Source organism: Chelonoidis abingdonii, chromosome 4, assembly GCF_003597395.2.
Source record: "Chelonoidis abingdonii isolate Lonesome George chromosome 4, CheloAbing_2.0, whole genome shotgun sequence".
In the NCBI taxonomy this organism is placed as follows: Eukaryota; Metazoa; Chordata; order Testudines; family Testudinidae; genus Chelonoidis; species Chelonoidis abingdonii.
In genome coordinates, this window is record NC_133772.1 from 153,176,126 (window position 1) to 153,190,031 (window position 13,906).

At 44.1% G+C, this 13,906-nt stretch overlaps 1 protein-coding gene across 1 annotated transcript in view; it reads left to right on the forward strand.

Moving 5' to 3' along the window:
- The first annotated feature begins 7,930 nt into the window (after window positions 1–7,930).
- Window positions 7,931–13,906, forward strand: part of CNIH1 (cornichon family member 1) — a 16,687-nt gene continuing 10,711 nt past the window's right edge. The window contains exon 1 of the mRNA XM_075065868.1: window positions 7,931–7,999. Within this exon, the coding sequence (XP_074921969.1) occupies window positions 7,931–7,999 (69 nt within the window). The remainder of the gene's footprint in view (window positions 8,000–13,906) is intronic.

A 13,906-nucleotide genomic window follows, 5' to 3' on the forward strand; every position in this document is an offset into this window, starting at 1 on the left:
AAAGATGTGAAATTTCACTGTGTGATATTACCCAGGACATGTTCTGGAGGGCAGTCAGACAAGGTCAACAGGGACAAAAGGCTAGCCAGTGCCTCAGCCAGGTGCCTGTGAGATCAAATGGACCACTGCCTGACTGAGTGGCCACTCTTGGGCAAGAGAGAACTACATTTTGACAAAGCAGCAATTAAAATTCCTGGCCATACCAATTTTCTGTCTCCTGAACATCAGCTGGAGATAATTCTTGCCCAAGAGAAAAGGCTATAAATGGAGAAGTTAAACCCCTGATACCAGACACCTCTGTGTTCTTGGGGAAACAGCGTGCAGTATCCAGCCTGACTCATGAAAGACTTCCCCCTCCCACCCCTCAGCCTCTGCTTAAACCAAAACCCATCAGAGAAAAGAACTTGCAGAGAGCAGTGAAGGGCATTGGGGGAGACACCTAGACCCCTCCTGACAAGGGTGACAAGATTAAGACATCTCAATTAGCATACAGAATGGAGAGCAGAGACGACTCCCCTAGCCTCATCTGCATGAAAGATGGGACAGGAAGACATCTCAATTTGCATACAGAATGGAGAACCAAGAACCACACTGAATTCTGGGACTAGAAAAAGCAGGGAAGTACTGTATCATGGGAATCTCTGCTCCAGATGCTAATGAACCTTGGACTGCACACACCCAGCTCAGCAATTATCAGACCAATTCTAGTAATGAATCCTTAACTGATACCCGAATAGTAAAGCCACCTACTTGCATTGTGAGCTCCCTGGAAGAAAACACCACCCATAGCCAAGAGTGATCAGCTCTCTTTGTCTCGGCTAAAGAAAACCCTTGAGTTATCAGCTTTACCTATAAACAAATCTATTGTTCTCCCTTGATCAATTGTATTTTCTCTACAAAAATCCCTACTCACCCTCCAGTTAGGGTTCTGATGCTCAGATCCAAACTCTGCGTCAGCTCCACTAGGACTCCATACTCTCCTGACTGCTGTCTCTGACTGATACGTGCCTGGGACTCTGCTACTGCCCTCAGGACCTCAGCTACCCAGCATCATCTGAAGAACCCAGACCATGTCCAAGCTTCAGGGGAGTGGTGAGATCCCCTTCTCTCTCTTCTCTTCTTTTCCCTTTCTACCTTAGGTATTAACCTTTAATAATGTGTTATGAATGTTGGTTTAGCCTCCTTGTGTAGTTATCACTATTATTCCAATAAATAACTGTCTATGGTTAAGCTGGTGCTTCTCTCTCTCCTTGCTGAACCTTACTTTTTGTGTTTTTTAGCTTCCCCATTCACTCTGCAGCAACGCTCTTTTACCTAAGCTAAAGATCCCTGCAGTGCCCAAAATACTGTGGGTTTGCTCATCAAGTAGTTACTGCCAGTACAATTGTGATGTGAAGGTGGGATAGGACGTGCTGAATCTGGGACCATAAGGGTAACAGCTTGAAAGTGCTGCTTGACCCAGTCCATGAGCCCAGGGCATATAGGAAAGGTCAGCTTGAAAGTGCTGCTCATCCAGCCCAGTGAGTCCAGCGGACATATAAGGGTCAGCTTGACAGTGCTGATTGACCCGGTTCGCTCAGACTTGCTCTGTTTAATGAATGTGTGGGTGTGGGGTGTGTGCTCATCTGGTTTTGGAGCTGGAGAAACCCAGCCCTAGGGAACCTAGGTCCTGCAGGATAGCTCCATTGGGAGGGGACTTGCAGAAAGGGAGAAGTAAAGCTCCATATGAACACACAAGTGACACAAGCAGTACATTGATAGAATTACAGAATCCCCTTCCCCAGAAAAGTAACCCGAATAAATGAGCATATCCCAAAGTAATGGGCAAACCTGGTAACACCCCCTCCCCCACAATAATCTTCCCCTTGCTTCCCACCAATGGCATCATCAAGACTTGAAGAACAAGGAAGCCGCATTGGACTGGAGGGGTGGGGTTAGATCTTGACTGAAAGACGTTCAGCCAGTAAGATGGCGGGAACGTGGTGAGAGAGACCTTTGCTTTGTATTCACTTAGCTTGTTGGTTGTGTTTTGCCTTTTACGTCCTTGTAACCAATTCTGACATATACCTCATTACTTGGAGTCACCTATTAACTATAGAAATAGATTTTAAATTTGTTGTTTTATTCAAATCAGAGTGTTTTGGATTGAAGTGGTTGGGGAAACTCCATTTGGAATAACAAGATGTGTGCATAATAAAATGACAGACTTAAGATGAGCTTGTGTTGTCCAGGAGCGTGCTGGGCAGTACAAGATGCCCATTTCTGAGGGAAAGTCTGGGAATTTGCTGATGGTGTTCCCCTGCAGTGTAGTTCATGAGTGGCTGGCTACAGCACTCATACAATGTAGCTGGGAGTGATTTACATGCTGGGGGCTATGTGAACTGACAAGGAGTTCCTCTCACAGCAAAGCAGTGTAAAAGGCATCCCACGTTGGAGAACTGAGGGGACACAGCTGTTAATCAGTCCAGATTACACCCTGGGGAATGTCACAGTAAGTAACCACACTTAGTAATTGGATGAGGGTGGTGTTTGGCTCCCTAGAGGTGATAGGAAGCAATCTGGGATTATGGGATGTTTCTGCCAAAATGATCAGCAGTGAAGTCACTACAGATATGAATGTTTAATTTGTTGTTGTTAGGTTTCAGAATCGACAAGACTGAGATGAATGGGCAGTTCACACCTCTGAGCTGTTGCTTATGGTGGACAACACTGGACAGGCTTATGCTCCATTTGTGGTTTTCAGGGTTTCCTTTACAACCTTAACTCTTTATGAATGCTTATATTCTGAGCACTGCAGTTTGGTGGCAAATTTCACAGCTGTGTAATACATGGGGCTCTGACTTTTGCTTTTATCTTGTTCCATATATATTTTTTATTGATCATGACACTTTTTGTATTGAAAAGTTTAACTGAGCAATTACCATATTCAAATTTTCCATCAACTGCTGATCTTTATCACTTGTGAGGTAGCAAACTGAGAATACTGGTTCTGGTCCACTTATTGATCTTGATTAGCAGGAGATGAAAAGGCCACTGCTAATCTGTGCAGAAATATGCTTTTATCACTAACCCTTTCCTCTATTCCCTCCTGTCATTCCCTTCAGTCTTTATTTCACACACTATTATGACGTGTCTTAAATTAAGATTGTATAAATGCTTTGGAACAAGGGCGATCTATGATACATCTTTACAGCACCTAGGACAATGTAGTCCTTGGTCTGGTTGGAGGCTCTAGACAGCTACTCAATACACCAGGAATTGAAGCAAACTTTTTTAAGAGTAGGTTTACAAAATAGGTGAGATTTATCAGCCTCTTTCACCTCTTGATTATTTCCCCACAACCATTTTGTAATATGCCACTCTTTTGGGAACCTCAAACATCCTTTCAGTTAGGTAATTTTCACTGTTCGTGTTGCAGAGATGTTTCCTACCTAAATTAACTGATCCTCATTGAGATTATACTCTGCCTAATCTGACTGCTTTAATCGTTTAGCTGTACTAAACAAGCATTCCCCAGCAGGAAGCTAGAATAGCACAGAGGGTGTGGGCAGAAGAGATGTGGATGTTTGGGATAGGTACATGATAGTCAGTCCCCGTCTCACTGCAAATGTAGTTCTGCTCGTGTGGGTAAAAGCAGCATGGGGGTTTTCTGGCAGGAACATACTATCCAGCCCTGCTGCTGCAATGGCCTATAACGCAGCTAGCTCCAGGAGCCTGGCTTCTCTGTTCTCCTGGCACTTAGTTAAGCTACACTGAAACCCAGCTGCAGGGCAACATGTGCTGTAACATTCTCAGCAGTGGAGAAATAGGAAGGGGGTGGGGGTAGGGATAGAAAAGACAAGGGAGAAAAACTAAAAGGGTGTGTTTGGGGTAGGATACATCAGCAATTGTTTGTGCAAGGGGGTCAGGAGATAAAGGGGACCCAGCTGCCCACCTGCCTGAAGGGAGCTCGATACAATCAATCTGAGTAGGGCAGGAGTGATCCTTTTACGCATCCTCCTTTATAAAGATTTATTATTTAATACATAACCAGTTGGAAAATCTAATGGATAATTGGAAGGAAAACATGCCTGCCCTGCTCCCCCATGCTGTGCCATCTGCTCTGACATCCACAAATCCTGCCTTGATTTGTGAATGTGATTAATTCAACTAGGAGGACTGGCTAGCTCAAGGGATCCCCTAAAGGTATTGACATGTACTTTACCCTTAACTGTGAATGTGCAATTGTTTGCCTCAGAAATGCAAAGCAAACTGCCACCTATGGGTGTGGAAGAATGGTCAAATATATGCAACTTCTATGCAGCACATTCTGTCTAGTTTAGATCTTTAGAGGCCCTCACCACAGTATCTTACAATCTATAATGTATTTACCCTCACAATGCCTCTGAGCTACAGAAGTGCTCTTACCCCATTTTACAGGTGGGGAACTGAACCACAGAGAGACCAAGGGCCAGATTTTTAAAGGTATTTAGGACTAGTAGGACTTTCATTTTGAAATCAACAGGAATTGGATGTGTAAGTGCTGCTGGGTATCTGCCTCTTTAGGCATCTAAACACCTTTAAAAATGTGACCCCAAGTGACTTGCCCAAGATCATGCAGGAAGGCAGAGCAGGGAATCAAACCCAGCTTGCCTGAATCCCAACTTACTACACTAACCATTCAGCTATTCTCCCTACAGCTAGTCTGTTCCTTAAACCTAACATATAAGGCAGAGGTTCTAGAACTCCTCTTCCCTCCACCTTCCCCCCCCTCATTTTTCTACCCCCAGTCCAGCTCAGCCCAATCAGTATAGAATTTAACATCAAAATAAGTAACGAGGGATACAATGGTTGAGATTTTCAAAGCAGTGTAAGGGACTTAGACACATTTTCTCTTTGTTTAAGATGTCAACCCAAGGTCCTTTGCCCACAAACTTTCAGTTTTCAATGTGTTGCTGATTTTCGTATAGAAGGTACATAATTGTCCCGTAAGAGTTGCTGGGGGGTGGGTGGGGACTGAAGGTTGTGACCGTTGGGTTGGGATTTTTAGTTCCTGGGATGGCAGGGGACATGGTTGGCATATTGGGTTCCTGAGGTCTGCTGAGGATTTTGGCACTAGGAAGGGGCTGCATTTCCCCTTTCATCCCTCCTTTTGGGCAGAGGCAGTGGTGACCGATTTTGAGGAGGATGCTTGAATTTCTAATTCTTCATCCCAGTAACTAGCAGTCCATAGTGCCCTGCCCCAACATATTCAACTGCATCCAGTAGTCATGGGTAAGTGTATGTTTCTGCTGAAACAGTCACCAGTGAAATAGTGAAGTGTTGAGTTAAATGTTTAGTTCAAACAAGGTTAGTTAAATGACATTTTAAAATGGAATTAGGGACCAGAGTTACCACCACCTTGAGAAGAATGGGGTGGTTCATACCTAGCTAAAACCAACAGTGCTGATATCTGTAGATTTATGCTGATGTTGCTGCATCACTCTACATTTGGTTCACAATTTGAAATCTTTCTCCAATCTAACGAGTTAGAATTAGTGGAATTTTCAAAATGGTCATTGACTTTAAATAGCAATTATTGGGCCCTTTGCACAGCTACATAGTCACATTACACACACAGCCTTAAATTGACAGGTATCCACAAAAAAGAGCTCTATATAGCAAGACAACAAGCCTTCTTATCAGAATGCTAGACAGGGTATGTAGCTATCCCAGTCTATTCAAAGAAAATTGACTGTCTGTAATACTAAGTATTGGAGGGATTGAGGCCATCACTAGATTCCCTATCCAAAGATTGCCTGCTGTTGCAATACATTTAGAAATGGATTTTTACAAGTGATTCTTGGGTTTTGGGGGAACTCTTTTTCCTTCACATAAAGAATTTATACCATTAACTGGCTTACCTGACCAGACACACGGTGGCATATTATAAATAGGAACTCATCAAGATTGGTCAAATAGCCCAACTAGAAAGGATCCTAGCAAATTTGAAGAAGGAAGAAAAAAGTTGGTGTGATACGACTAGGAAACTTTCCATCCAATCAGTCTACCCAGCATGAGAGTATTTAATGTCCTTAAATAGTAAATAGAGTAATTCTGATCAAAGATTTTTCCTATTGTTCCTGCTGTGGATTTTCCAGACTCATAAGGTATGTGGAAGAGTGGTCTCTACTAAACTGTATAGACGTATTTAGGCTCAGTGGTGAAATCCAAATCCTATTGAAGTCCATGGGAATTTTACTGTATATTTCAACAGAATCAGGTTTTCACTCAATATCTTTACCTGGGCTCTTCGTTATTTTGGGGATATTGGATTGATGCTCAAGAGAAATGGTTAGCTTGTGCATTTCTACAAGGAACCGGTTGCATCAAATGGAACTGTTCTTCCATTCCTTGTATCACCAGAAACTGGAACGTGGGATTGACTGAAGTGACTGTTAGGTGGAGTAACTTGGTAAATGGGACACTTGTCGATCTTTGACATGATGAACATGTGTAGAACATCTCTTATTCGTCTCCTTTTTTCTGTATATCTGTTTTACTATTGGACTTCTCACTTTTTTCTTTTTGATTATAGCATACTATTAAAACTTCCTCTTGTGCTTTTAAAGCCAATTAAATAAAGAAATGAGGCTTGTCTCCCATTAAGTACTAGAATTAAAAACCTGCAGTGTGTGACAGATCCATAGTACAACAGCAAATGGGTGAAATGTCACATACAACAAACTAATACTTAAGAGAAATTACTTGGCAGTAATATTTGAAAACTCAGGTGCCATTCAGTGTCTTCAAAGTATAGAACTGGAAAATGTTATGCTACGTTATTGGATAGATTTGGTGCTTATGAAAGTGAGTATTGCCTAGGTATAATTCAGAGGAAGTGCTGTGTGATCTCATCCTCCCCCTGCTCTGCCAACATACTACAGTCATGAGCTGCAACAGGCTTGCCATACCAGTGCTGGGGTAAACCTCCCTTAAGATCAGAATATGAAACATGCTGACTTATGCCTGATTATATTATTTTTATGATGTGAACAGATGCTTTCTAGGGATTTACAATGAAATCAACTAACTGACATTTTCACTTGGGATTCAAACTAAGATTAAAATCCATGCATCTATAAGTAAAAGGATAACGCATGAAAGCTTATCTGCCTCCTGCCAGCCTCCATGCTGTGATCCTTAAACATTTGTTTAGTGTATATATAATATTTTTTGTGGTTTATATGAAGTATATACATGGAAATTTCTGAGAAATTAATGTCAATTGTTGGGTGATCTGAGAAATGAAATATATAAATGAAATTAGCATTGATTGACCATTGTCCCTGGAACTATTTTTGAAAATGTTTTCTCTATTGTCCTAGAAAGATAATCCTGACTGTAAGTAATCCTTCATTGAACAGATCCCAGTGGTAAACCAACTGCAATGTTATACTTTCAGTTTTCCCTGCAAAATAATTAAATTTCAGTGACTTCTACAGATGTGTGTAAGTATTAAAACTGATGAAACGCATTCTTTTGAAGCAGGAATAATATAAATTCAGTATATTATTAACAGTCCCTACTGTATTTATTGCACGTGTTTTATTGTAAATGCCAGCAATAACGTTAGCAACACTATTGCTTATGTAAAATAAATATTTCCTCCTCTTCTTTTCCCTTTCATGTTTAGGCTAAGAGGGGGATACATCTAATCCAAAAATACCAATATCTGTTATCATAAAGTCATAGAACTTAAGACAAGAAGAGACCACTCTATCATCTACTCTGATCTCTTGTATATCACCGGCCACGGGGAGTGATATAGGCTGTGTACTTACTGAGAGCTTGAAGGTGATAACAGCATGTCTCTCAACAGGACTTGGGAGGTTTCCTGTCTGAATAACATTGTAGGGTTAGTGCCCAAAGCAATCGCTAATATTGCAGGATTTGTTTCACTGAGGAAACAATGGACATACTGAATAAAGCTGAAGCTAATGATGGTCTTGATGTCCCTGTGTCCTTTGCTCTAAACAAGGTAAATACACAACATTTCCTTTATATATTTGCCCTGGAGAGGTTATGCTACTGCTTCTCTTCATCTCTAGTTTAAGCCCTGTCTCAAATACAGAATTAAGTTGACCTCACTTACGTCAGCATGTAGCCACTACAGTAATTACATCACTTGTGTATGTCTACACTCTGCTTCTTGAGTTGGTGGTGTGCCTCCTTACCAGGTGTTCTTGTGTTGATTGTAGTCAGTGTGGGATATTGAGGGACAGCTGCTGAAAGCCTGTAGCAGTCAACATAAGCAACACAGCGTCTACACTGACACAACATTGACCTTGATTCTATGCCACAAGTGGAGTTTTTAAGTAGGTGTAGTGGGGCATTTGTCAGTGGAAGTGAAATTTAAGTGTAGACACTGCCAGTTAGGTCAACGTAAGGCAGCTTATGTTGACCTAACTCTGTATTATAGACCAGACCTAAAACTTCTTACTCCCTTACATCATCACATACAACAGTCCTGCATGCATCCACTGTTGCTTCACCTCCTGTTGCCTCTTCTGATGGAAAGAGCCCTCCAGCTGGCAGGGTGAGCAGTTTGGAATAGGGAGGAGGTCAATCAAATGGCTTTGCTGGTATGTTTGTACCAGTCTGAGAGCTCATGGTAGGCCACAGTGATTATACTCCCAGCGAAACTAAGGTGCATGAGTCTGGTATGCTGACAGATTGACGCCTAACCAAGGAACATGGTAGCATGAAATAAGCCACACCCACAATGACTTACTGGATGGGAATGAAAGTTCAGCAGCACATTCTTCCCAAGCACACACAGGCAACCAGACACACTGCTACAAAGAATGGTAGTGAGTGATTGCCAGGATTTCAAGAAGGGGCTCCCATAAAAATGTGCTGTGTCAGCCATTAATACAAGTGACATTCCCTAAGCAAAAACCACTCCTCCTCCTGCCACCATAAAAGGCACCAATTACATATGCCTCACTGCTCAGAATATTGATAAATCTCTTGCTGCTTATTCCCTTCTCACCTCTCCCCCACACATCTTTCATCAATCCTTGCACCACGAGAATGGTTCTCTCTCTCTCACACACTTGCACACACACATGCTCAGTTTTTACTGATTTTTTTTTTTTTTAAATTCGGTTTCCATATCACCCGAGTCCCACTCCTGATCTCTAGTTATGGGTTACTTTAACCAGATACCTACTAACCAGAGCTCATTCTAGAATAATTTATCTTTATTACCTGAACTAACAATACACACACTGCAGTGTGGTAAAGGACAGTGAGACTAATAAGGAACTCATAGTATTTGCATTACTTACCCTGGGCCTTGTGGAACAACCTGAAGTGTTAGCACTAGCCTTCATCTTCACCGTCACCTTCCTCCTAGTCACTAGTGACACTCATCCTAGTGTCTCCATCTACCAAGGGATGCAGGCATGATAAAGCTTCTATAATGTGTTATTCTGATGCCTACTAGGGTACATACAGTGATATTGTGAAGGTTAAGTCATTTTGGCAAAATTATCTGGGGATCCTCAGACAGAAGGTGCTATGTAAATGCAAAGTATTATTATATTTATTATTCAGATCTTGTTCTTGATTTGACGGAAAGTGTTGACTCTGGCTATATTTGTCTGGAAGAATTATTGTGAAGCTGCTAGCCAGGCTTCTGTTTTATTAAATGATACTATTTTTTTAAAATTGAAATTACTTGCATATGATATGGCAGGAAAACATCTGAAGTTCCCCTCAAACTATTTGTTTTCTCATCCTCTTGTAGTTGCTGTTTCCCTTGATTAAATCCTAAATTACATTGATTTTTGGATTGTACAAAACTTTTCCTCAGAGTCCTTCATAGTTCTTAACTTGCCTCTTATCCCTCTTACCCTTTTCCAGCCACAGTATGCTAATCTAATAAAATCTTATCTGCTGTATCACTGTATTTATTTTCATTGTATGTCTGTCTTCCATGGCTCAGTCTTGTGTTTATTCAAGAACTGTGTTTTTGTTATCTAACTTCAGAACTTTAGGCTAAATTCTGTGTTCAAATGGTAACAATGTTGTTGATGTTTTTCTTACTTGTCAGTTTCACTTTGCTCAGTTTTGTGTCCAATTGTATTACATGTTCTCTAGGAGCAGACCGGGGCAAACTACAGCCCACGGGCCACATCCGGCCCACAGGACCCTTCCCTTTGGCCTCTGAGCTCCTGCCAGGGAGTGGGGTCAGGACAGGCTTGCAGAGGAGCCAGCCCACCTCCCTGGCAGCACAATGAGCGGGGTGGAGGCTAGCCCTTGGGCCCCCCCCTTCTGCTCCTCTCCCTCCCTCACAGTCACAGCTCCCCCCTGCCCCAGTGCCTGGGCAGCGTGGCTGCAGCTCCAGCTGGGCCGCACAGCAATTGCGCTGCCAGACCTGGTGCTCCAGGGCAGCATAGTCAGGGGGCGGGGAGCAGGGGGAGTTCCGGGGAGGCTGCAGGGGGGCAGTCAAAGAGCCTGGACCCTGCTGCCTGGGACAGGGGCAGAGCAAGCCAGGGCCCCCCTCCATCCCCAGCATGCTTGGCTCCCGTCCCCAGCAGCCCAGCCCAGGCAGGGAGCGAGCCCTGCCTGACTACCAGGGAGAGCAGCCAAAGGAGCAGGGGAAACACACAGGGAAAGGACTGAGCCGCCCTTTCCCCCACCCCACATGTAACATGGGGCAGGGAGGGTTGGATAGGGGGCAGGGGTCCCGGGGTGTTCAGGAGCTGAGAAGCATGGGGGATTGGATAGGGGATGAGTGTCCGTGGGGATGGTCAGGGGGCAGAGAGCAGGGGTGTTTTGGATAAGGTGCGGGAGTCCCAGGGGGCAGTCAGGGTGGGGTGGAGGTTCTGGGGGGCTGGGTAGGGGGCAGGGGCCAGGCCAGACCACACCGCACCTTGCTGTTTGGGGAGGCATAGCTTCCCCAGCCTTCCCTACCCTACCCGGCCCTTCATACAGTTTCTGTACCTGATGTTGCCCTAGGGCCAAAAAGTTTGCCCATTCCTGTCTTGGACTCTCACTGTGCTTACAAAATGGTTTTATGTAAATTATTTTAGAAAAATTAAATACAGGAGTCGATGAATAATCTTCATTTCAAAAATTAAGGAAATAAAAGTCAAGTGTGTGAAAAATGCAGGCCAGAGCTCCATTTTAAGAGAAAGCAGGCAGACTGTTTTGTCTGTCATACAAAATTATGCATAGCTCTAAATCATACACACCATATGCTCCTTTGTAGGAGGATTTTAAAAAATATATAGGTCAAAGGATCTGCTCCTGCTCCCATTGAAGTCAATGGCAAAACTCCTTTTGACTTCAGTGGTAGAGGATTAAGTTCAAAGTGCATCCTGCTTGGATATGGGATGTTAGTTCTAGACAAGGGACTACATGCTAGTCTGAGCAGCCAGGCCAATCAATGTCTGCAGGCATTGCTTGCTGCGTGGATAAGCTTAAAACTGTTGCCTCCCTTGATGCATTCTGTGGCCAGCTTTGGGCTACAGCCTCCAGGGATACAAAGCCAGCACCTTTGTAAATGCCACCTTGACACTAAATAAAATTAAAAACAGAACTGGAGAGGACTGGGTTTGATTATGTTAAAAGCATCTAGTAAATTAAACACACTGGCAAAGTGTGTTTTGTCCCTCTCAAGTGGCTGGTCCACTAGAAGATAATAGCTTACTATTGCTACCATCTAAAGAAGGGGTAGATGCTTGTGCTTAAAGGTCCTAAGGTTGAAACCCTGCTGATGATGCAGGTGATGGTGGTAGAGGTCCTAACTTAAAGTCTGTATCAGCCTCAACACATGTATTGCAATTTTTCTCTGAGCCATTACAACCAAATTGTGGGCAGTATAATGACATTTTGCACTCTGATAGCATCTTTCATCTGGGGATTACACAATGTTTTACAAAAATTTTCTAATTACATCTCACAATATTCTTGTTCGGCCCCCCATTTGACAGATGGAGAAGCTGAGGCACAGATGGATTCATTCCATGGCAATGTCATTAAATCATTGCCAGCTCGAGAATAAAACTCTCATCTGTCGATATCTGGACCACAGACCAATCTCCTTCTAGAAAAGTAAAAGATGAGGGCGGGGGGACCATCACCTACTATAGAGGGCAGATGGGAGGTTGAGACACTCTGTACATCAAAATAGCACCCTGGAACCCCCATATTCACTACTGTAATATGATTGATATGCTTTCTACAATGCATGCCTTATGAGGTATCATTTGAAAAGTCTTGATCTGTTGAACACTAATATCCCGTTGAATTGTCTGTATTATCATTGTATGTGAAGTTGTGAAGTATTGCTATATATTTGTTACTGAAATATGTGTGAATGGGAAACACCCACGACTAGCTTTTCAAGAACAAAGGAACAAGTGACAAGACAGATTTATATCTAGATTGGCCAGACAGGTGTTGATGTCCCATTAAGGGATCTCCATGCTCCCAATGGCCATCCCAGAGACTCCTCAGAGGCAGGAGCAGCACCAGGGTTTCTGGTGCCCTAGGCAGAATTGGGGGGGCGGCATTTTGTGCGCTCCCCATGGGGCGCATGGGAGCTTCCGGTTCCACTCCCATCGCGGCGCCGAAGAAGGACCCTCCGCCGAAATGCTGCAGGCGACAGCGGCAGTCATTGAGCTGCTCAGTTGCCTGCCGCTGTTTTCCGTGGCACGTCGGCAGAAGGTCCTTCTTCGGTGGTGCGACACGAGCGGAACCCGAAGCTCCCGTGCGCCCCGTGGAGAGCGCATAAAATGTCGCCCCCCGAATCCTAATGGAAGCGCCAGCCCTGCTCAGAGGGCATGTACATGATGGAGACAGCCTAACTCATGTGACACAGCAAGGATTTTCTAGCAGCTGGAGGAAAGTATAAAAGAGCGACAGTGACATCACCACTTGGCCTCTCTCCTCCTCCATCTCTACATCTGGAGGATTGTCTGGAAGACAAAGATTTTGAATGGGGGAGATTGGTCCTAGGCTGAGAGGGAATTCAACCTGTGTAATAAGAACTGTACATTGCCTGTAACATCCAGTGGGATGAGAAAAGTTGTTCGATTCAAATCTTGCTTACTCTGTTAAAGTTAGAATTTAGATTGATTCTATTTTTATTTCTTATGTAACCAACTCTGTGCCTAACCCTTATGATCACTTAACATCTATGTTTCTGTATTTAATAAACTTATTTCAATGTTTTATCCTTACCAGTGAATCTGTCTAACATGCTCGTGGAATCTGCTCCGATTATAAAGCTGGTCCATGCCCACTTTCCTTAGACAAAGTGGTGAATAGACTGCAGGTAGCAGAAAAAGGGAGAGGCTATGAGAGTCAGTTGAGAATGAAGGATCTGGAGATAAAGGACAATGAGCGAGAAACCGAGGCCCGGAAATAAGCTGAGACATTAGCACATCAGCAGGCCCTAGACCTGAAAGCCAAAGAAATTGAAGCCCAGAAATTAGCCAGGGAGGAGAACTGAAGGGGTGAAGTGGTCCCAGAGGTGCAGAGGGGTGGTGTACCAGGGGTGAGGGCACTCTCCCCATATTACAGAGGGGGAAGCTGAGGCACAGAGGGGCAACATGTGGGAAGTGTCCCTCCATGTATCTGAGATGGCTGGGTGAGGATGTCCCGGGCAGGGAGTTGTGCCCCTCACATTCCTGCAGGGGAGTGGGTGAGGATGCCCCTAGGTGGGGGGCTGTGCCCCCCCATACTCCTGCAGAGGGCAGGGTGCTGATGTCCCTGGGTGGAGTGGGGGGACTGTGCCCCCCATACTCCTGCAGAGGGCAGGGTGCTGATGTCCCTGGGTGGAGTGGGGGGACTGTGCCCCCCATACTCCTGCAGAGGGCAGGGTGCTGATGTCCCTGGGTGGAGTGGGGGGACTGTGCCCCCCATACTCCTG